The following is a 24,929-nucleotide window of genomic DNA, read 5'->3' on the forward strand; positions in this document are numbered from 1 at the left end:
TTTTAACAATAAATATATTATATAAAAAAAGCTTTTATAACACAATGTAAATATATTCTGTATTCGGTTTCTCACCTCTGCAGCTGTGCTAGGATCATCAAATACAGTGTCCGGGAAAGGTGAGACTGGAACAAAGGAAGGGCGGAGTCTTTTGGGAGGGAAACCTTCCTGGTATGGCTTCTCAGGCTGAAACGCAACATAAGATTAGAAAAAAACTTTTTTTAAATACAACACACTATTTTACTGTTTTTCTTTTCAACTCACCTCAATAAATTGCTTCTTAGGCTTACAGTTGCGAACGTTTTTGATTGTCTAGACACAGAATATATATATATATATATACAGTACAGGCCAAAAGTTTGGACACACATTGTAGATTCTCAGTGAAGGCATCAAAACTATGGATGAACACATATGGAATTATGTACTTAACAAAAAAATTGTGAAATAACTGAAAACATGTCTTATATGTTAGATTCTTCAAAGCCACCCTTTGCTTTTTTATTAATATGGGAAAACATTCCACTAATGAACCCTGACAAAGCACACCTGTGAAGGTAAAACCATTTCAGGTGACTACCTCATGAAGCTCATTGAGAGAACACCAAGGGTTTGCAGAGTTATCAAAAAAAGCAAAGGGTGGCTACTTTGAAGAATCTAAAATATAAGACATGTTTTCAGTTATTTCACACTTTTTTGTTAAGTACATAATTCCATATGTGTTCATTCATAGTTTTGATGCCTTCAGAGAGAATCTACAATGTAAATAGTCATGAAAATAAAGAAACACATTGAATGAGAAGGTGTGTCCAAACTTTTGACCTGTACTGTATATATATATATATATATATATATATATATATATATATATATATATATATATATATATATATATTGGATGACTAGAAACACAGGGATAAATTAAATAGTAATAAATATTACATCCTGAAAGAGATAAATAGACCGTAAATACCTGTTTGCAGCGTTCTTATTCCTTATTAGAAGGGCCTTTTGTTTTATGTTCTGTCGTTTTGGGGCCTGTAGGATTGGGCTACACCGCGCTTTTTTAAAAACAAAAACAGAACGCAGGAAAACACAGTACAAAATCAAGTAATGCTGTAGTGTATAATATATTTATAGGTTTTTTACCTTGTGGGATAATTGTTTCATCAACTACCACAGCAACATTGTCCCAGCTCATTGTAGAATTACCTAATGACGCAAACTATATTATACAACAAAAAAAAAGTTTTTAAGTCACAAATGACTGAATTGTACCTTACAATAAGCTTTTTAAAATTTACTCACCAAACGCGGGCATTTCTGTAGAAACGAAGCCTCTTTTCTTCAGAGATCTTTGTTGAGGAAGTCTGGGAAAAACAAGGTAAAATATTTAGCTAGCAGCTTAGCTAAAAACGGCAGGTAAAAAAGTGAGCATTCAGCCTTGAAACAAGGGGTTTTAAACACCACAAACCACACCCTTTATGACGATTTAACACTCACAACAATAGACCTCACATTTACAAGCTAACCACTGGTCTAACACACGTTTTTTAACACTTTTTTCTACTATCGTCATATGGTACAACCCACCTGCATTACGACCACGAGGTCAAAGTTTTAAATCATGAATGACTATATGAATTAAATATCTTTGAACATCCTTAAACACAAGATTTGCTTTTTAAATTTACTTACCACTTGTAGGTATTGCTGAAAAAACGAAACTGCGTTGCTTTCACAAAGAAGAATTAGAAAAGACAAAATCCAGATGGTTTTTGATGTGGAAAAACGTGGTAGCAAGCTAGCTATCAGCCTAGCTAAAAAAAGCATCTAAAAAAGAGCTAGATAGCATGAAACAAAGGCTAAAACAAACAGATGTTGCTGAAAAACGGGTCCTCTTTTTCTTTCACAAAAAAAAGAACAACTCATTGGTATTGTTTGTGGAAAAACGTGGTAGCAAACTAGCTATCAGCTTAGCTAACGAAGCATCTAAAAAGTGAGCAGACCACCCAGGCAGTACGACAGTGTGGCCACAGTCGATACGTATGTGCGATGCATACGAGGCGCAGGACACCAGAGGGTCACACCCATCCGTCTCCGCGAGATGTGCGCTCAGTTTCCCCCCGCGAGAAGTAGCTCCGTTTGGCCTTGAGAGAAGCACCTCCATGTCGGGCCACTAGAGGCGATAGCATTTGCGCGGCCTCCGTCGTTATGGAGGCGAGCTTAGCTCTCAGATAGCTCCCAGATTCAACAGCTAGAGACACAATCCGCAAACGTTTTCATTGCAGTCCTGCATCAAAGTCATCAAACTCTGTGAGAAGTACCTCCAGGCTTGGCCATAAGAGGTTACCGCTGGTGGGTTGGTCTACGTCGTTATGTTCATGAGATGCACTCCCATATTCAGCCGCTAGAGATGCTAATGAGGTGGCGATCGTGAGGACGCTATGACACCGTCATCACGCCCGCGAGACGCTACAGCGGTGCGAACGTACGGACGCGTTGACATCATCATGTCTGCAAGATGCACTCCCAGATTTGGCTGCTAGATGGCGCTAATGCGGTGGACAAACATGAGGACGCGATGACGTAATCGTACACGCGAGTTGCGCACGGACTTTCGACCAATCACATCACTAGAAAGACACGCGCGTGTCAATCAGGTGGTACAGTGAATCGCGTGCGTGTGATGACGACACACATGCACGCGCTTTCTCATCCATCCTATTACTACTAATAAATGTGTGTGTTGGTGGATGAGTTGAGGATTGAGCCACCAGATGGCGCTATGACTCTCTTACACAGATTCAGTGTTGGGAAGGATACTTTCAAAACGTATTTCGTTACAGAATACAGAATACATGCCCACAAATGTAATTTGTAACATATTTTGAATACTTGGATAACTTCAGGATTACTTCCACATTGAATTGCATTTTATAAGTGTAGGAATGCGGCCATCACATCCAGCTTACTAAACAGGCCTATAATGGTGTGTTCTTTTTATTCCAACTGGCTGATTGTGTACCTGAACAAGCAGACAGATTAAGCTACCACAAGCTAATTTTAGCTAATGTTAGTTAGCATGTCAAACAGGGCTAGTCAGTCTTTAAACGGCTCTGGAGCTAGTAAATCAGCACCTAGGAGAATGTAAAGTCGCACGTCAACGTTAAAATAGCAAGGTGACCAGTAAAACTACAGCAGACGACTACCCTTGGCTAATTAAAAAAAAAAAACTTACTATAAGATGCTTCTTCAGGTTGGAAGTGGAGTAATTTGGACGCTGAAAGGAGGTTGGTTGTTGGCAAGCAGAGGCTGCACATCACAGTTCAAGCTCATGGAGCAAATATGCTTAAAGTAAAAGTCTACAAGGCAGTGTTTTTTGTTTTCACAAGGACTTTAAGTTTACTCAGTGGAGACGGACTGTTAAAACTTATGCGAAAGTGATATGGTAATAACACAATATACATGAACAGACTGTCTTTGGATTACAGTCTATATAAATTATGAAATGTAGTAAAGAGTCAATATACAAATTGTGGTCTAGTTAGTGATGTAGGTCAGTAGATGTGCAAACATTCTGTGACAACAGAGGAGGGGAGAATAACACTTGAGCATGCCAGGGCAGATGGAAAGCAGTTACATCTCCTTGGTCACCCCAAAAGTCCACACCTCCTTTGGCTGCCACTCCTTCCAGTTCTCATTTGCAAGTGACTGGAATGAACTACAAAAACCCTGAAACTCAAAACCCTTATCCCCCTAACTGCCTTAAAAGTATGTTTGTCTGAGCTCCTGTCCGATCACTGTACATGCTAACATTATTCATGCACTGTTTTGCACACCCTTGTTCCATTATCTCTGTCATGCCCCACTGCATAAGTTGCATAGTTGCATAAATCTTCACCTGGACTGCTATCATATCTGTTTATGCTGTTTTGATCTTTTCCATCTGCCCTGGCATGCTCAACTGTTATTCTCCTACCGTTGTTGTCACAGTTTTTATACATCTACTGATCTACCTCACTATCTAGACCACCATTTGCACTTACTGTATTTTGACCCTTTAGACTATAGACCTATTCATGTATATTGTGTTATTACCATATCACTTTCCCCTCCATTGACTTACACATCATTTTGCGCCGGCTTTGTAAAGAGATACACTTACCTGAATATTCATGGAGGTTGTATTTCTTTTCTTTGTTTGTACAATGGGTACAAACAAAGACACTCTTAATCTTTCACCTCCTCAGGTATGAGGAAACACACACACAGACACACACACACACACACACACACACACACACACACACACACACACACACACACACACAGATAATCATATGAATGTATTGATGATGTATATGATGCTTCAGTTATGTTTGGGGTTCAGAGTCTGAAATTATGTTGTGTTCAATCAAAGCTGAGCAGCACCGGTTGGCCCTGGAGTACCTGACATGTTAAGCGGGCTCCGCCCTACAGAAACCTGCGTGGATTGGGAGGATGGAATAACACTAGACTACGCCCACGTAATCCAGATTCAGGATGAGCCTATATATTTTGGAAGATTGACAGCATTTGGAAACGCTGCTGTCCACACTTCACAAGGAAGAGCTGAGAGGTGTAGTGTGTTACAACACGCAGCACGTGCACTAAACTGGGAAAGATCCTGACGATCATCAACAGCCCCTAGTGCAGATCAACTAACGCTACCCTTCTTACTGTAAGTACAATAATACCTTCAATAAAACCTTTATGAGTAAAAAGTCAATACTTACCTGTCAACAGCCATAAACATGTAGGAAACGATATTTAAATTCCAGCAAACTTCTAATACTACTTTTTACAACTTGTTTATTTCCCAGTACTTAAAAAAGGTAAGTCATTACATACATTCTACTTTACAATAATGCATAAGTATTTAATTTAATGTTTAATAAAAATGTATGAATGTGAACTTCCTCCACAGAATGATGACTCCATCTGTGGTCTTTGTCTTGCTGGCTGTTCTAGGACAGACCAGTGCCAAATTTGGTGTGATTATTCTTTTGATTAATTGAAACAAATTATTGATATTCCCCAATTTATTCACATTTTAGTATTTAATAGACATATGTAACATGCCTATCAATCTATGTATAGTACATAATTCCATATGTGTTCATTCATTGTTTTGATGCCTTCACTGAGAATCTACAATGTAAATAGTCATGAAAATAAGGAAACGCATTTGAATGAGAAGGTGTGTCCAAACTTTTGGCCTGTACTGTATGTATATATATATATATATATATATATATATATATATATATATATATATATATATATCACATTTGATAACTAGTCACTGCTCCGACTGGGGATTTATACCATTTAATGTGACCAATAGATGACGTTGAGCAGACTGTCACATTGAAAGTTCAATCAAATATACTGACTGCCTGTTCTTTGGTGGAAAGTTTGGTCAGATGTAATATGTCTGTGCCTTCCATAAACTGTCTTTAATGAAACATTTTGTAACCTTTTCTAGATCCTAATATTGCCAGAGGTGGAAACGTGATTCAGTCCTCCCAGTATTTGAATGCCATCCCTGAAAGGGCCATTGATGGAAATCGTGCTAGCGACTGGGCACAGGGATCCTGTACCCACACTAACAATGCTATAAATCCATGGTGGAGACTGGACCTCCTAAAGACATATCAGATCAACACAGTCACCATCACCAACAGAGGAGATTGTTGCCACGAAAGAATTAATGGTGCTGAGATCCGCATTGGAAATTCCCTCAGTGACAATGGCAACAGTAACCCCAGGTAACTGCACTTTCTGTCTTATATTAGATTTAAACATTTAACATTGGATGTGTAAAAGAAAGTGTAGTAGGATATAATACGATGTGTAAAGAGCTGAAGATATTTGCCCGAAACCAACGGGACCCGACGGGTTCGGTCTTGATTTCTATCATTGTACACGGGCTCGGGCCGGGCTTGGGCTCGCGCTGAGGCTTTCGCTCCGGGTTGCGCTGTAAAGGAGCGGGGAGGTGATTCATTTTGATTAGTTCAAAAACGGATGCTGAGGGTGTGAAAGGGAGGCTGGCCTCTGGCAATTACATTACGTTTTGGTTGGACAGGCAAAGTAAGCAAAGTCTGAGGCGTGAAAAACTTTTGACCATGTGCATAATGAGAATAATGACCCAGTGGGTTAGCCTATATGAAATGCAAAAGATGCAACATTTTGTTAACATATGCCTTCGATAGCAAAACGACAGGGAATTCGTTGCTGATAAAGCATGTTAATGTTCAACACCTGCCAGTGCCCTGGATCAACCTACAGTCACATCGTTTGTTACAGCATCAAAACCCATCCCTGCAAAGGTGAAACAAATGGTAATGGAGAAGTGTGGCAGCTTTTGCTGTAAAGACATAAGGCCTTAGGTGAGAAAGTGTATGCCTCGGCCAATTTAGAGTGCTGAGAAGTTACAATGTTACTGAGGACTTATTATATTTCTTTGTTCCAACTTCTAAGTTGCCTAAAGACCTACGTGAGTCATGAATAAATGATGTTGAAAGATGTATGAATGGGGCGGCCTCTATCTCAACCAGTAAACGCGTTTGCCCCATGTTGGCTGAGTCCTGCAGCGGCGCGTGTTCAAATGCGACCTGCTGCCCTTTGCTGCGTATCATCCCTCATCTCTCTCCCCCTTTCATGTCTATCCACTGTCACTACTTAATAAAGGGAAAAGCACCCAAAAAGTAATGTTAAAAAAAATATTAAAATGTATAAATTGCTCATTCTTAACAAAAGGTAAATGAGCTGTGTGCGTGTAAACATTTAAATAATATCGGGATGTAAACGGGTTCGGGCTTTTAAAAAGCTGTCAATCAAAATGTACTTGTCGGGCTCGGGCCTTGTCGGGCCTAACTTTTAAGGCCCGATTACAGCTCTAGTGTAAATTACAGGAGATTAGTGCACTGGATATCTAAATAATTTTCACAGCAATAGCATGATCAAAATGTAAGTAAAACTAGTGGTAAGATTTATTCACAGTCTGTGTGGTAACCAAGTTTTACTCATATTTCTGTTTTGTTTTGTTTTTTTCTTCAGATGTGCTGTTATCTCATCTATCGCAGCTGGGACCTCCCAAACCTTTGTGTGTAATGGAATGGAAGGTCGTTATATCAACATTGTGATTCCTGGAAGACAAGAAACCCTGACACTGTGTGAGGTGGAAGTCACTGGTCTGGCTTTAGGTAACACTGCTCCAACTGGTGATGTATACCATTTAACTTGTCCAATAGATGACGTTGAGCAGACAGTCACATTCAAAGTTCAATCAAATATACTGACTGCCTGTTCTTTGGCGGGAAGTTTGGTCATTTCAACACATGTAATATGTCTGTGCATTCCATAAACTGTCTTTAATGAAACATTTTGTAACCTTGTCTAGATACTAATATTGCCAGAGGTGGAAACGTGATTCAGTCCTCCCAGTATTTGAATGCCATCCCTGAAAGGGCCATTGATGGAAATCGTGCTAGCGACTGGGCACAGGGATCCTGTACCCACACTAACAATGCTATAAATCCATGGTGGAGACTGGACCTCCTAAAGACATATCAGATCAACACAGTCACCATCACCAACAGAGGAGATTGTTGCCACGAAAGAATTAATGGTGCTGAGATCCGCATTGGAAATTCCCTCAGTGACAATGGCAACAGTAACCCCAGGTAACTGCACTTTCTGTCTTATATTAGATTTAAACATTTAACATTGGATGTGTAAAAGAAAGTGTAGTAGGATATAATACGATGTGTAAAGAGTTGAAGATATTTGCCCGAAACCAACGGGACCCGACGGGTTCGGTCTTGATTTCTATCATTGTACACGGGCTCGGGCCGGGCTTGGGCTCGCGCTGAGGCTTTCGCTCCGGGTTGCGCTGTAAAGGAGCGGGGAGGTGATTAATTTTGATTAGTTCAAAAACGGATGCTGAGGGTGTGAAAGGGAGGCTGGCCTCTGGCAATTACATTACGTTTTGGTTGGACAGGCAAAGTAAGCAAAGTCTGAGGCGTGAAAAACTTTTGACCATGTGCATAATGAGAATAATGACCCAGTGGGTTAGCCTATATGAAATGCAAAAGATGCGACATTTTGTTAACATATGCCTTCGATAGCAAAACGACAGGGAATTCATTGCTGATAAAGGATGTTGATGTTCAACACCTGCCAGTGCCCTGGATCAACCTACAGTCACATCGTTTGTTACAGCATCAAAACCCATCCCTGCAAAGGTGAAACAAACGGTAATGGAGAAGTGTGGCAGCTTTTGCTGTAAAGACATAAGGCCTTAGGTGAGAAAGTGTATGCCTCGGCCAATTTAGAGTGCTGAGAAGTTACAATGTTACTGAGGACTTATTATATTTCTTTGTTCCAACTTCTAAGTTGCCTAAAGACCTACGTGAGTCATGAATAAATGATGTTGAAAGATGTATGAATGGGGCGGCCTCTATCTCAACCAGTAAAAGCGTTTGCCCCATGTTGGCTGAGTCCTGCAGCGGCGCGTGTTCAAATGCGACCTGCTGCCCTTTGCTGCGTATCATCCCTCATCTCTCTCCCCCTTTCATGTCTATCCACTGTCACTACTTAATAAAGGGAAAAGCACCCAAAAAGTAATGTTAAAAAAAATATTAAAATATATAAATTGCTCATTCTTAACAAAAGGTAAATGAGCTGTGTGCGTGTAAACATTTAAATAATATCGGGCTTTAAACGGGTTCGGGCTTTTAAAAAGCTGTCAATCAAAATGTACTTGTCGGGCTCGGGCCTTGTCGGGCCTAACTTTTAAGGCCCGATTACAGCTCTAGTGTAAATTACAGGAGATTAGTGCACTGGATATCTAAATAATTTTCACAGCAATAGCATGATCAAAATTTAAGTAAAACTAGTGGTAAGATTTATTCACAGTCTGGGTGGTAACCAAGTTTTACTCATATTTCTGTTTTTTTTTTGTTTTTTTCTTCAGATGTGCTGTTATCTCATCTATCGCAGCTGGGACCTCCCAAACCTTTGTGTGTAATGGAATGGAAGGTCGTTATATCAACATTGTGATTCCTGGAAGACAAGAAACCCTGACACTGTGCGAGGTGGAAGTCACTGGTCTGGCTTCAGGAAACACTGCTCCAACTGGTGATTTATACCATTTAATGTGACCAATAGATGATGACGTTGAGCAGACAGTCACATTCAAAGTTCAATCAAATATACTGACTGCCTGTTCTTTGGTGGAAAGTTTGGTTAGATCAACACATGTAATATGTCTGTGCATTCCATAAACTGTCTTTAATGAAACATTTTGTAACCTTCTCTAGATACTAATATTGCCAGAGGTGGAAACGTGACTCAGTCCTCCCAGTATTTGAATGCCGTCCCTGAAAGGGCCATTGATGGAAATCGTGCTAGCGACTGGGCACAGGGATCCTGTACCCACACTAACAATGCTATAAATCCATGGTGGAGACTGGACCTCCTAAAGACATATCAGATCAACACAGTCACCATCACCAACAGAGGAGATTGTTGCCACGAAAGAATTAATGGTGCTGAGATCCGCATTGGAAATTCCCTCAGTGACAATGGCAACGATAACCCCAGGTAACTGCACTTTCTGTCTTATATTAGATTTAAACAGTTAAGATTGGATGCGTAACTTAGAGCTGAAGATATTTGCCGAAACCCAACAGGACACGAAGGGTTCGGTCTTGATTTCTATCATTGTACACAGGCTCGGGCCGGGCTTGGGGTGTGAAACGGAGGCTGGCCTATGGCAATTACGTTACGTTTTGGGCCCGATTACAGCTCTAGTGTAAATTACTGGGGATTAGTGCACTGGATATCTAAATACTTCCTTAATAGAAAGCCGTAGTTTTCACAGCAATAGCATGATCAAAATTTAAGTGCCACTAGTAGTAAGATTTATTCACAGTCTGTGTGGTAAACCAGTTTTACTCATATTTCTTTTTTTTTGTTTTTTTCTTCAGATGTGCTGTTATCTCATCTATCGCAGCTGGGACCTCCCAAACCTTTGTGTGTAATGGAATGGAAGGTCGTTATATCAACATTGTGATTCCTGGAAGACAAGAAACCCTGACACTGTGCGAGGTGGAAGTCACTGGGACAGTATAATATGAAACTGATTCTAACCCTAAAACCCTTATTTCTTAGTTTATTTTCACTTATTCTAACGCTAGTCTATGCAATTTTGCCTATTTAGTGTGTTTTTGCTTCGCACACAGATATTTTAAGTAAGACACTTTGTATTACATATCATCAGGTCAGGACAATCGTATGCTGAAGCTTTATGTAAAACTGATACATATGGTTGTTTTATACATTAGCTAACATAAAATAAAGGCTATTGTTCAAATTTAAATAGAGAACAAAAGAGATACAGCTCTAGTAACTGATTATACCTACTACCTACTATATGCCATGAAAGCGGCGAGAGATGCATTATTAAAAAGAACTGTGGGAAAAATAAAGGTGAGAAATGATATACAGTGCACTGACTGCATTGTATTTGTTGTAATTTTTCTTGGGCTTGCTTCTATCTACTGTACTTATATACTTGCAAAATAAACATTGCTTTTAAAGCTAATCTGTGTGTGTGTGTGTGTGTGTGTGTGTGTGTGTGTGTGTGTGTGTGTGTGTGTGTTTTTCCTCATTGTCTGTTTGTCCATACTTGCTTGGCTGTCTTTTCAAATGAGTATCATTTTTGGGTAATGCAAGCACAGCATACAGAAACAACAGCATTTTTTCCTACATCTTGAGAGAAAGCAGCAACATAGCTGTCTTAGATATAAGTCACGCATCATATCAGTTACATTTTCTACTGGTATGATCTTATACTTGTTTGAAATTTGGTGAGGCGAACATACTTTTTGGGGACATGTGTCTAAAATGACGAACTCATCAAGAATATTTCCTTTTGATGGAATGGTGTAGCACATGAAGTTTGATTTTAATATTTTACTCATAATTACCTTCATATGCCAACTTTAATAAAGAGCTTGAACAGTTGATGAACAATGACATAGGTGAAATGTGAGGGTAAAATCAGGGCTAGCTAAAAACAAGATAACTCTTGTTTTGTATGATTTGATACTATGAATAACATTTAATTTAATTTAATTCAAATGTAAAAAAAAGTGTTAAAAAGTCATAAAAGTCATATTATAGTATGGCAAAAAAAAGCAGAGGTGAGAAAAGTACTAAAATATTGTACTCAAGTAAAAGTACCAATACTTTGATGAAATATTACTCAAATACAAGTAAAAATACCTATCTGAAAAAATAATTAGTAGTTCATTTAAAATGTACTTTAAGTAAAAGTTACGTCAAATAGTGAAAAAAGGACAAGGGGTCATACACGCAAAGCTATTTTGCTTTTAATTGAAGAAAAATCTATACAAATGTATAAACATGTAATAACAACATTAAACATGTCACACATTACTTTTAAGACCCTTAGAAAGGTATAATGTGCAATTTTAGTTCAGACCATCCCATAAAAAGTTTTCAAACAATCAATTGAGAGTGAAAGTACCATACAAACAAGTAATAGTATAGTGTTGATCGAGAGTATGTGAAAATCCAAAAGAAACAGCTAAAACTATACTCCTGCTTTTTGAAATATATTTGCTTTTTGAAATGTATTTGTATTAATCCAAAAACAGCTAAAACTATTCTGCTTTTGAAATGTATCAGCTCAAGAACAGTTGAGACTGTGCTTCTGTTTTTGACATGAGTTAACCCAAAAACAGCTAAAATATATTTCTGCTCTTGAAACTATAATACTTCGTTTGATTTTGGTTTGTGAGTGCTGATGTGCTTTTAGAATTATATGATTGCTTAGAAATATAACCATACTAAGTCTTTGTGTTACTGATATTACTATAAACATGCTTAGAGACATTTTAGTGTGAATTACTGTGTGAAGCTGCCTGTCTGACCCCGCAGTCGTGTAGAGGAAGTGTCTGCAAGAGGCTTCAGATGCATAAATTGCTTTGTATAACTGTCTGTCTGAACCTGCACAGCTAGGAAGAGGAAGTGCTGTTGGGGCCCTGTATACATGCACTTGGGGGCTAGGCTCTGTGTGCACATAGGGGAGACAAAGGTTACTGCATTGACCTACTGATGAACTAAGCCGTTAGATTCTATGTTAGATAGCAAAATGCATATGCATATAGGAAATATCGTCATATGAGATGGTTTCTACGTATATCCAACCTGATGCTTGCTTTAAGACTGTATTACCATGTAAGGTGAAACAAATGTGAAAAAACACACCTCGCAGTGATGGGGGGTTGAACCCCAAGAAATGTACATATAAAAATGGGCGCTTTGCCAAAAAGCGGCCCCCTTGGGCTTTATTTCTGCTCTCTTGACCGATACCCTATGTGTAGGGACCTCCTGTGTCTAAGAGCAATTTCGAGTGATTGAACTTTGTTCATTTTTTCATTTATTTTGTTTTCTTGTTAACTTTTTGCTTTTTAAAAAAAAAAAAAATAAATCCACCTGTGTTCGTCTTGAGCAAGGTGACCCAAAAAACCTTGTATCTTTTTTCGCCCTTTTAGAAGACTCTTTTCCTTTTCTCCTTTTTCTCCTTTATCGCCACTTCACCCGTGTGAGCGGGGACCCCCCGAAAGGGGAAGTGGTGGCCTCCTCTTTAACCGAGCGGTTTGCAGCAACTTTGTTGGTGGTAGGGTGAGATAGTCTTAAAGGAATTCTGAACCATATCCATATGATTGTACTACTCGCAGTCAGTGTTGGGGAGTAACAGAATACATGTAACGGCGTTACATATTCAGAATACAAATTATTTATTTATTTATTTTTATTTATTTAACCTTTATTTAACCAGGAAGAAACTTGTTGAGATTAAAAATCTCTTTTTCAAGAGTGTCCTGGCCAAGGCAGTACAACCACACATACAGTACATGCGAATACAAAATACACAAAAAGACTAAAAACATAAAACAGCTGAAACAGCAAATCAGTTATGAATAACTGTCTTCTGTTACAGTTACAAATTAAATAGTTGGTATTTAGAATACAGTTACGTTGTTGAGACCAATGGATTACATGACGATACTTCTCTGTTTCACGAGTTTATTCACTCTCTGAATAAATTAAGGCAACTCCATGCATTTCCCAGAAGCTCCGATATGAAATCGAAAAAATTAGTTCCGTGATCAGTCACAATGGAGTCGGAACCGGCACGACAGAGCCAGGACAGGAATAAGTTTCTATCTTGGAAATTCAAACAGCATTTCACATTAAAGAACGAACAGGGAGAATGAAATATAACTGTGCAGTGCAGCCTCTGCTTGCCAGCAACCAACCTCCTTTCAGCGTCCAAATTACTCCACCTCCAACCTGAAGAAGCATCTTAAAGTAAGCTATTTTTTAAATTAGCCAAGGGTAGTCGTCTGCTGTAGTTTTACTGGTCACCTTGCTATTTTAACGTTGACGTGCAACTTTACATTCTCCTAGGTGCTGATTTACTAGCTCCAGAGCCTAGCCTAGCCCCTAGTCCCGTTTGACATGCTAACTAACGTTAGCTAAAATTAGCTTGTGGTAGCTTAGACCATCTGCTTGTTCAGGTACACATTCAGCTAGTTGGAATAAAAAGAACACACCATTATAGGCCTGTTTAGTAAGCTGGATGTGATAGCCGCATTCCTACACTTATAAAACGCAATTCAATGTGGAAGTAATCCTGAAGTAATCCTGAAGTAATCCTGAAGTAATCCTGAAGTAATCCAAGTATTCAGAATACGTTACTCAGATTGAGTAACATAACGGAATACGTTACAAATTACATTTGTGGGCATGTATTCTGTAACGAAATACGTTTTGAAAGTATCCTTCCCAACACTGCTCGCAATATCATTTATTTTTTTGGGCATTTTAGGCCTTTAATTGACAGGACAGCTGAAGATGTGAAAGGGGAGAGAGAGGGGGGAATGACATGCAGCAAAGGGCCGCAGGTCGGAGTCGAACCCGGGCCCACTGCGTCGAGGAGTAATCCTCTATACATGGGCGCCCGCTCTACCAACAGAGCTACCTGGGTGCCCCGCAATATCATTTTTACTAAAGATTTGTTTTGACTTAAACTTAGTGAGTATGGATATCCTGGGCAACAAGTCAACAGACACGAAACATAAAAGGGGAACTTGAAAAGTGACCAAGTGGAGTCAGAAAGACTCTGGCCTTTTGAGCCACAGCAGAATTGGTCATATTTTTTTCTTCATGGTGACACCCGACATCTGGTCAAGACCGGAAGTCGAACCTGAAGCCGAACCAGAATTGTTTTTTGGCAGACTTCACCCGGACTCTTCTCTCCCAATCCAAATGGTGCACCAAACTTAAAGGTTTGAGAATTCCTGCTCTTGTCTTTAATAAGACTCTCACATTTGGACCTCAAAATTAAATTTCTTTTGGATCTGTGAGGGTAAGACATATTGGTTTAATTTAAATTGGGAAGAAATTCATGTTATTAATATTGCAAGGATAAATGCCTCTACAACTGTGATTGTGTTGTTTACAAAGAGGGGATTCTAGACGCCGTGATCGTGCGGTCTGATGCCGGACACCTTGTGTAGATGCAAGAAGCCCTTTTGTGTACATTATAAGTCTGATTCGACAGAAAAATTTAAATTAGTAGGGATATTGTATATTATAATGGACTGTGACATGACTGTATTGCTGAATGCTTGTGCTTAGGGCCGTTACAGAGTCAACGCATCGGTGCGCATACCCGTCCGCAAGGCTACGCATCTCTACGCTTCGGCCGCCATTATGCGTCGATGCGTAGCCAAATGTGTCGTCCTAGTTTTTGATACGCGACGCGCCGGTGCGCACAATACTATGCGTTGTCAGTGGGGGCAACACTGCATGTATTGTAGTAGTGCCCTATATTTAAATATAGGATACTATATTCTACATTATCCAAAAATATTGAATCAACTTAGCAGAGCAAATTCATCAAACATAGAACTACTGAGTCACATTTTTTGGTGTGTATCAACGTTCTGTGTGTGTGTCTATGCTGTGTGCCCTCCTCAAGAGGCTGAAATAGCGTACAGCAGGAGAGAGAGAGAGACACAAATGTATTTATATTTTTTTTTAAACTGCTAAACCTGCTAAATGTATTGGTCAGTGCTACCCAATCGTAGTACACTGTACTGGTGGGGAAACACGCCAGCATCTGATAAAAAGAAGTCAGCCAGCCAGCTGCTCCCTGACGAGAACCTCTCTCCGGGAGGGTCTGGCTCTGCCGACCGAACACCGTGGAGCTCTCTGCTACCCCCTGTTGCGTGGGCGGTGTATTGCATTTCACGCATTGTCCGTGACGCTTGCGTCTACTTGCGTCCACTGTTTAGACTATGAAAGGGAGCGTGTCGCTCGCGTTGCTCGCGTTGACTCTGTAACGGCCCTTACACTGAAAAACTGGGATTCGAAACATGGTGTAAGGGGGACATCTTTTGGAGATTTGATTGTACTACATAAAACTAATCACACACGGGGCTCTGCCCATAGCAATCCTGTCTCGAAGCCCAGGTGGAAAAAGATTAATGTGCTGGCAGTGTTGGTTTGTGTTTGGCTGTATGTTGTTTCATGCGTGATAGTGTTTTGTTCTATATGTGGCAATCGGGAGGATTAAGGAGTTTGGTTTGTCTTTGTTTTTGTACTAGTGCTGAATTCTAGATTGTGGTCATTGCGCAAATTAAGGGATAAAGATAAAAGGAACTTGCTACTCCTAGGAGACACGTTGATAATATAACTAAAGAGAAACCTTATAAGTTATATAAAGATAATATAATAATCGACATACTTAGTGGGGCAAAACGCTATGTGGTAGATCTAGAAAAGATAATAATATAATATACTTGGTACATTAAAGGGGGTAAATGATTGTTGTAAAAGGGAAAGACAGAGCAGACAGCTAAGAGAGGAGTGGCAGTCAGAGCGTGACTGGATCGGGTTACAAAGAGGCGTTTCCAGCGGGGAGGAGTCTGCTGCAGATCTGGGCCCGTATCCCTAAAGATTCTGAGAATCCTCTCTCTTAACTTAACCTAAAAATTCCTTGCCAGGAGTTTTAGCTTAAGAGTGATTCCAGAACATTTTCAGTGAACTCTGAGCAAGGAATGGATGGAAAATCCTATCTTAGTGAGGAGGTGTGGTTGACCCAGTTGCTAGGTATGAGTCATCATTTCAAAAGCCGTGATTGGTTGATCCTACAAGTTTGATGAAAATGAACTTTTGGTGATAATGATCAAAGGATGTACCCTCAAATCAATAAACATAATTATACACTCTAATCTTATGCAGACTTTAATTGTAAATAATATTTCACATTCAAGAAAATATCTGGAAAATGAATAGTAAGCTGTAGGGTTATAGCCTAACATTAGAATCTAAAATATGTGAAAACTTAAGCTCATTACACCCTGTTCAAATAATGATTTGTGTCTTATTTGCTCATATTAATATCCTAGCTGGCATATTTTGTACTTTCACTCCCATATGGACCCCATTGAAAACAAGATGGCCTATCTCAAGGGGCTGTCCTTAATGAAGTAGAAATTGCAACGTTTCAACTCAGTGTGGTCTTAACGAGGGTAACACGGCTCAGCTTTTATCAATGTCTGTGATTGCTGGCTGGTCTATTTATGAAGGCTTGTTAACAAATATCCTATTACTTTCTTCTCCGGTGTAATAGCGTTGTGGCGTCGAGTTGGTGAAGTAATTGCATCTCTAAGGAGATCCACCACAAACATGATTCCTGCACGATCCAATCTGTAGCGTCTCAATAATTCCCTGTCATCCAGTGTTTGCAGGACATCTCTCCTGCCTCCTCTGTTGGCCATTTTGTGCAGCTGCTTAGGGGAAGTCCTAAGCCACTAAAAGTCCTCTTCCCTGCTCTTAGCAGATCTCGCCTTAGGAGCCCTTTTAAGCGCTAGGACTCTTGAGGAATAGCTTTTATATTAACTGGGATTTTCATGTCACTTTTAGGGGAAATTCTAAGCAAACGTCATGCCTCTGAGAATTTTCTTAGAATTTGGCCGCTAGGAGCCACTTTTTGCACAAAAATTCTTTAGGGATACGGGCCGTGAGCTGTTCAGCACACAAACATAAAAAACTTGAATTGATTCAAATGCCTCGGAGGAAAAAGTTTAGAAAAAAAAGCGGTTGCCTTCCAGACCAGGTTCCTCTGGTGACGGTGAGAAAAATGTTAAATCCTCCCAATCTAAAGTGCAGTATAGACTTACATTTAACAACAGTTACTTTCACTCAGAAGTCACATTGACCATTGATCTACTTCTTGCCTTTAGCGATATTCAATTGATAGTTTTCCTATTAATGGAGGAAAACATGCCTTCCCAAAATGCCAAAAACTGAGGCAGCAGGAAGTCAACTTTTGCTTTATGTCAAATGACACCTTGGTACCCTCCCCATCAGAAAGTGACTGTAGGACAGACCCCCTGGCACTTCTAACATTCCTGTCTGAGCACAGACATAAGGGCAGTGAGAATGAATTACGTCTTTGGCTATACTGCAAGCACCAAAACCCAGAACAAAAAGACAAATTATGTCATTTTTAGGATTGACTAATTTTGATTTCAAAAGACAAGAGAGTCAGTTTTAGAATTTTGTCAAATGCTTCCAGATATTATTTTGATTTAACATATTTTAGTCAAAAGACGGATTAGGATTTTTCTTGTGTTTTTAAAATATGTTGTTGTATTATTATTTAACTCCCACGGAGAGAGACCTAGAAATCCAGCTGAAAGGATTAACCTAATTATTTAAAACATTTGGTTGACAAAACTGTTTTGATCTTTTCCAGTTTTAAAATAAAAACAAAAAAACATGAGGACTTTTCTGCATTGCTTACTTTTAGTGCATGTTATTTATTTTTTTATGATACTTTTCTTTCTTAGGTAATGTTTTTAATGGAAAATTGTTTTTTACAGTTTGGAATTAGTTTTCGCTATAACTATCTGTATACACCTTATTGAATTGACTAACCCTAATGTAACAACATTTTTGAATTCTTAAAAAAAACAATGTGTTTAAATGCAAAAGGAGAACTCCTTTCTTTTAGGCACTCAGAGGACAGCTGGAGGAGAATACACACACGCGCACACACACACACGTCACTTTTTTAGACACACATGTTCGTGCACCAACAACACAGGCAACACAAAGTAAAACTAATTGTTGTCCGGTAGTTCTAAAAATCATTATGAATTAAAGTTTTTAGGCCTAGTAAAAAAAAAACCAGCCTGGTCTCACTGAATTCCGTAAAATGGGCACGGACTGGTATCAGCTCATTACGTGGTGGTGGTACGGAATGTGTGAAAATTCCATGTGGCCACCACGGAAAACCATGCCAATGTAAAGTCAATGAGAAGATGACGTGGCACGGTAGTGAGTAGTATGTAAGGCCGGAATTCTGCTTAAGGAGGTTGGTTGTGGTGGTGAATGGGTAAAACACAGGACTTTCACTCAGGAGAGCAGAGTTCGCGTGTGGCGTTAGTCGGTTGTGTTTTTATTTTTTTTTAAGCGTGTCCCGCGTGTGGCACGGAACCGTAAGCCCACCCTACGACCTTTTCCTGAACCCAACCGTCCCGTTCTTGTCGCATATCACGGAACCGTAAGCCCACCCACCGTTTTTTTCCGGCGACCCGCGTGTCACGTAAGCCCGTATTTCGTTTACGGCGATCTGTGTTCATTACACGGAATTTTTCCATGGGCCCATCACGGAATTTGGCGATCCGTTGGCGATCCGTGTTCATTTAACGGAATTATTCCATGACAGTTTAACGGATTTTGTTGCAATTCCGTGAAACTGCCACGGATTTTGAGTTAAGGGTCCGTGCCCATTTTACGGAATTCTGTGAGATCAGGTTGAACAAACCTAAGTACTTCTAATTTGAAGTCTATTCATCCAATTTGTTACCTGATATGGGAACATGTACCATTATGTAATTTATTTAAAAACTGTGTATCAAAATCATTGCTGAACCTAAACAAAATAGTCGTCACTAATTTTGAGAGAAGCTGCGGTCTCCCCCTCCCCCCCTCCTCGTTTCAGTCAGCCTGATGGACACTGGTCTGTGTCCGTGTCCTTTTTTGTCATATCTGAAGCTCACCTCAGGGTCCTGTGGTTGGCGTCCCATGGAGCTTCCTCTCCCACGCTGACCTCTGCTCTGACCTCAGTCTCTTCTTGGAACATGGTCAGAGCTGCAGCGTGGAGATCTTTATCAGCTTCATCATCTGATCCAAAGCGTTGGGTAATAGGTAGGCTAGTTCTTATCACTGATTGTGAAATATATGTAAACTGTGGCTGTGATGTGCTTCAGTATGGCTACATATCACTTTGTTGGGTGGCTTGTGGCTTAGAGGTAGAGTGGTCACCCTATAACCACAAAGTTGGCGGATCAATCCGTGGCGGATCAATCCCCGGCCACATGTCAAAGTGTTGCTGAGCAAGGCACTGAACCCCAAGTTGCTTCTTGAATGCTGTATAGCTGTCCACTGCTCCTAATACTTAGGATGGCTTACATGCACATTAATAGAATTTACACTACATTGTTCTGTGTATGTGATGAGTAAGGAATACAGTTGGTAAGTTTATATTGTTAAGTGAATGTTAGCTACGTGACAAATTCTGGACATGGCAGAGGACTTATTGGAGTGTATGAACACAGCGTCTTTTTTTCATTCCTTCATCCAGCTTCTAGAAAACATTGACGAAGCGATGTCAGCATAGACATGGCAGAATATAACAATAACAGTGACTACGTTTACATGCACATAATATTCTGTTTTTTTCCCTGTTTCTGAAAAAGAGAATATTCCTCAAAGCTGTCCAAAGCTGACTAATGAAAGTGAATATTCCCGTTTACATGCAGCCGTGTTTAACAGGATGTTTCCAGCGTGTTCCAGTGGTGGAGGACTTGTTGCAGCGTGTGAACACAGCATCTCTCTTTCATTCCTTCAACCAGCTTCTAGAAAAGCTCGGCTCATATCCAAAAACCTGTTGATATCTGAGTCTTTGATAATGTTTAAAAGTAGTTGTGTTTCTCCTTCTCATCGGGTCTGCAGACCTGCCAACTGTCAGCTGGTTGGTTTGTGTCTAGTAACCATAGCAATGCACACAGCTGACCGTACACCGTAAACTGGTGAGAGGCCGTGAACTGTCACAAACTGCAGTAAAAACCTACCCAGGAAATCCAGAGTTCTCGCAAGAGTACAATTTGAATTTGCTCAGCGAGTTACTCTGGCATTCAGTAATGCTGCTCATTAACTATGCCCTTGTAGCCGAGCTGCACCAATCACATCGCTGTATCTGATATAGGTGGGCCAGAGGCGAGCTAAACAGATGACGACAGTTTAAGCTACCAGTTAGCTCCACGGGTAGCTAAGCATATGGGCTCTGGATACGTCACCCTGTGTATTGTTGTGATTGGTCAGAGTTTAGTTTGTTTTATCCAATTGCGTGCAGTGACATTTGCAAATGCATGCTTGGTGCCACCCCTCAAGTTGGGCCATTTTCATTACTCAATGCCAGACCCTTAATCTTTCGGGTTTGGGACCTGATTTTCAGGCTAGTAAAAACCCAGATTGAGACGCAGATTCTGAATGTTCTGTATACATGTTTAAAGAATGGTTCTAAAACCTGAATAATACGCACTTCTTAATTTGGAAAAAATGTCTTGGCACCAAAACTGGTGCACTACAGTATGTGTATGACAAAGAACCAGAAGTGTTTGTCAGATTAAAACAGACAGAAAAGGTATGTAACTGCTACTGTGACCTACAAGTGGGTTAAAGCAACACTAGAGAACTTTTTGTATCTTAAAACAATGTTTCCAAAATCGTTTCAGTGGTTCATCAACTCGTAACAGCACTTCTGCATTCGCTTTGCGGCTTTCTACCGGCTATAACCGCACTATGCAAGTTTGCCAGATCGGGTAGCTGATCTGTAGTTCTAATGAGACATAATGGGACAATTCCACTTCCAACCTGTAGGGGGGCCAAAGTATGAAAAGTTTTCTAGTGTTGCTTTAAGAGAAAGGTTTTATTTTGAATATCCAACCAGAATATGCTGTTAACATATATCACATTTAGAGTAATAGTGGAATATAAAGTACATGTAAACTCAGTGTAGCTCCTGAGTCACAACAACACAGCATGAGTCTGATGACTTCTCGTCTGATTAAATGTGTATGTGTCTGAAACTTTGACCTGTAACCAGTGAACTGTTTATTCTAATGTTGGTATTTGATCTGTGGGGGTGTAACGCCGGAACCTGCAGCCAAATGTTTACCGTGTATGGAGATGATATTCAGCTGTTTGTTTCAGAGACAACCCCTCTCCTTCAGAGGATATAAAACTGGGGATTATTTAATTTCTCTGTCTGAACATTCTTCTGATTTGCATCGTGTCAGAGTTCTGCTCTTCTTCTTCATCTTCAGAATTTGTGCAGTTTAGATTTTAACAATTTCAATCCTTTCTACTGAAAACAAGTCGACCAAAGGACAACAGCACCTTCACACCTGAGCTTTCTCCACCAACTCTACGGTAAGAGAAAATGCTGACTCTGGCTCCTCATTAGTTTTTGTTACTTTTTGTTTTCGATGTTTGTGTCAACTTGTTTGGTTACTTTTCAGTCACTTTTTTGAAAAAGAAAATTCTAAATTTTTGACACTTTTAAATTAAATGTGATGTAAATATAATTAATATCACATATACTTATGTTCTATTCTTGACCCTTTTGATACTTTTTTCAGGGCTACTTCTACTGGGGTTTTTTTGCCACTTTTTTGGGGCTGTTTTACCCTTTCTTGGCAATTTTTTAAACCTTTTGACACTTTTTCGGGGCTATTTTTTACCCTTTATGCACTTTTTTGACCTTTTTGACACTTTTTATCACTGCTTTTAGACAGTTTTGTCATCTTGTTTTTAGTTAACTGTGATATAATGTAGTTAAATGTGATGTAATGTAGTTAAATGTGATGCAATGTAGTATGTTTGTTATCATGTGATATTCCAGGTATCCCTCCTGCTGCTGACTCTAGAACTCATCTCTCTCCTGTCATTTAGGTGAATATACTTTAGATTATTATTCTGTCTTTAAGACATTTAAACTTCTTTGATTCTGTTTCAGCCGCGAGGACGAAAACTCAAAAGTTTGTTTATATTTTCACTTAATTATTTTGTTTGTCTAACTTAATCTCGCTGCATCAGGACTTCATGGATTTCTTCTACAGAATAAAATCTGCTGAACTTGTATATGAAATGTATTTAATCCTGTGTGCAGGTATTGTGTTGTGTGCACACTATATTGTTAATTAATATAATCTTTATGGGGAGTTTATGAGCTCTGCAGAAGTCCAAAGAAATGAGACATTTATCAAACTAAAAACAAATTTTACGTAAGAAGTTTATAGATTTCTTTAATTTTAGGTGAAAAGCCAAATCTGATCATTCTGCACATTGAACATTCAGAAAGAAGTTTAAAAAGCATTTGCATTTTTAGAAGTTTTAGATGCTTTTCTCTGAACTTTTTGACACTTTTTTTTGCAACTTGTTTTACCCTTTTTCATTGTTTTTTTCATTTTGTTTTGTGCAACTTTTGATGCATTTTTCAACATTTTGATGCTTTAAAAATTGTCACTCACTTATAAATAAAAACAGTAATCTATCTTTTGCTGGGTGTGCTGCTGCTTTCTGCTGCTCTGCTGATAAGATAAGATAAGATAAGACATACTTCACTGTCCCCAAAGTTTTGGACTCGTTCCGCAGCTTTTCAAAGACAACACAAAATACAGAAAATAAACATATAATAATAAACACATACTCTCATGCAACACAACACACCTATATAGTAATACTCTCATATACATTAGACAGGTTCCTATATAGTAATACTCTCATATACATTAGACAGGTTCCTATATAGTAATACTCTCATATACATTAGACAGGTCCCTATATAGTAATACTCTCATATACATTAGACAGGTCCCTATATAGTAATACTCTCATATACATTAGACAGGTCCCTATATAGTAATACTCTCATATACATTAGACAGGCCCCTATATAGTAATACTCTCATATACATTAGACAGGTACCTATATAGTAATACTCTCATATACATTAGACAGGTTCCTATATAGTAATACTCTCATATACATTAGACAGGTCCCTATATAGTAATACTCTTATATACATTAGACAGGTACCTATATAGTAATACTCTCATATACATTAGACAGGCCCCCTATATAGTAATACTCTCATATACATTAGACAGGCCCCTATATATGTAATACTCTCATATACATTAGACAGGTACCTATATAGCAATACTCTCATATACATTAGACAGGTTCCTATATAGTAATACTCTCATATACATTAGACAGGTCCCTATATAGTAATACTCTCATATACATTAGACAGGTACCTATATAGTAATACTCTCACATACATTAGACAGGTCCCTATATAGTAATACTCTCATATACATTAGACAGGTCCCTATATAGTAATACTCTCATATACATTAGACAGGCCCCTATAGTAGTAATACCTCATATACATTAGACAGGTACCTATATAGTAATACTCTCATATACATTAGACAGGTCCCTATATAGTAATACTCTCATATACATTAGACAGGCCCCTATATAGTAATACTACCATATACATTAGACAGGCCCCTATATAGTAATACTCTCATATACATTAGACAGGTACCTATATAGTAATACTCTCATATACATTAGACAGGTCCCTATATAGTAATACTCTCATATACATTAGACAGGTCCCTATATAGTAATACTCTCATATACATTAGACAGGTCCCTATATAGTAATACTCTCATATACATTAGACAGGTCCCTATATAGTAATACTCTCATATACATTAGACAGGTCCCTATATAATAAGCAGATTATCTCCTTTCAGGGGCATTTTTTAATTGAACAACTCTGTCGGCTGCAATAAGTGTAGCACAGCCCTTGCACAATGAGATATTGCACAACTAATATATTTTTGGCTCATGGACATGTTTCCTCTGAACGGTGTGAAACAGCTTTGAATTTTGTTGTCTCTGGTTTAGTGGGCGTGTCCCAGGTGACAGCCAATCAGCAGAAGGCGTGCCTGTAAACTTTAAATAAACGTGTTGCTACGTATTTTACAGGGCTGAACATGGCGTAATAGTCGGAGTGTTCTCTGATCCCTGTATTGGCTGTTGACTGTGTGGCAGTTATTAAGGGTCTCTAACAGGTTTTATATGATAATATAAAGAGACGGTAGATATGTCAGAGTAAAGTCTCTAACAGCTTTTATATGATAATATAAAGAAACGGTAGAGCGTGATGACAGAGTAAAGTCTCTAACAGCTTTTTTATTGATAATATAAAGAGATGTTAGATATGTCAGAGTAAAGTCTCTAACAGCTTTTATATGATAATATAAAGAGATGTTAGATATGTCAGAGTAAAGTCTCTAACAGCTTTTATATGATAATATAAAGAGATGTTAGATATGTCAGAGTAAAGTCTCTAACAGCTTTTATATGATAATATAAAGAGACGGTAGATATGACAGAGTAAAGTCTCTAACAGCTTTTATATGATAATATAAAGAGATGTTAGATATGTCAGAGTAAAGTCTCTAACAGCTTTTATATGATAATATAAAGAGATGTTAGATATGTCAGAGTAAAGTCTCTAACAGCTTTAATATGATAGTATAAAGAGATGGTATATATGTCAGAGTAAAGTCTCTAACAGCTTTCATAACTCTGTGTTCTCCAGATCAACATGAAGATCTC

General features: G+C 38.9%; 1 protein-coding gene and 1 long non-coding RNA gene across 5 annotated transcripts; both read left to right on the forward strand.

The window, feature by feature from the left end:
- The first annotated feature begins 4,592 nt into the window (after nucleotides 1-4,592).
- Nucleotides 4,593-10,654, forward strand: LOC120562763. Of its 4 annotated transcripts, none has more exons than XM_039806652.1 (9): nucleotides 4,593-4,723; nucleotides 4,866-4,877; nucleotides 4,970-5,034; nucleotides 5,531-5,813; nucleotides 7,105-7,268; nucleotides 7,448-7,730; nucleotides 9,023-9,186; nucleotides 9,369-9,651; nucleotides 10,038-10,654. In XM_039806652.1, the coding sequence occupies exons 3-9, from the start codon at nucleotides 4,971-4,973 to the stop codon at nucleotides 10,180-10,182; spliced, it is 1,386 nt and encodes a 461-aa protein (XP_039662586.1). In that variant the 5' UTR covers nucleotides 4,593-4,723; nucleotides 4,866-4,877; nucleotide 4,970; the 3' UTR covers nucleotides 10,183-10,654. The 4 variants fall into 4 exon arrangements, with proteins under 4 accessions (XP_039662586.1, XP_039662589.1, XP_039662588.1 ...); XM_039806655.1 differs by having other exon boundaries at nucleotides 9,023-9,168; XM_039806654.1 differs by having other exon boundaries at nucleotides 7,105-7,250.
- Nucleotides 10,655-21,569: 10,915 nt separating this feature from the next.
- LOC120562781 lies at nucleotides 21,570-24,929 on the forward strand. The gene is made up of 3 exons (XR_005639840.1): nucleotides 21,570-21,654; nucleotides 22,127-22,176; nucleotides 24,913-24,929. It is a non-coding gene; the product is annotated as an uncharacterized LOC120562781 (long non-coding RNA).

Source organism: Perca fluviatilis, chromosome 7 (assembly GCF_010015445.1).
Source record: "Perca fluviatilis chromosome 7, GENO_Pfluv_1.0, whole genome shotgun sequence".
NCBI lineage: Eukaryota > Metazoa > Chordata > Actinopteri > Perciformes > Percidae > Perca > Perca fluviatilis.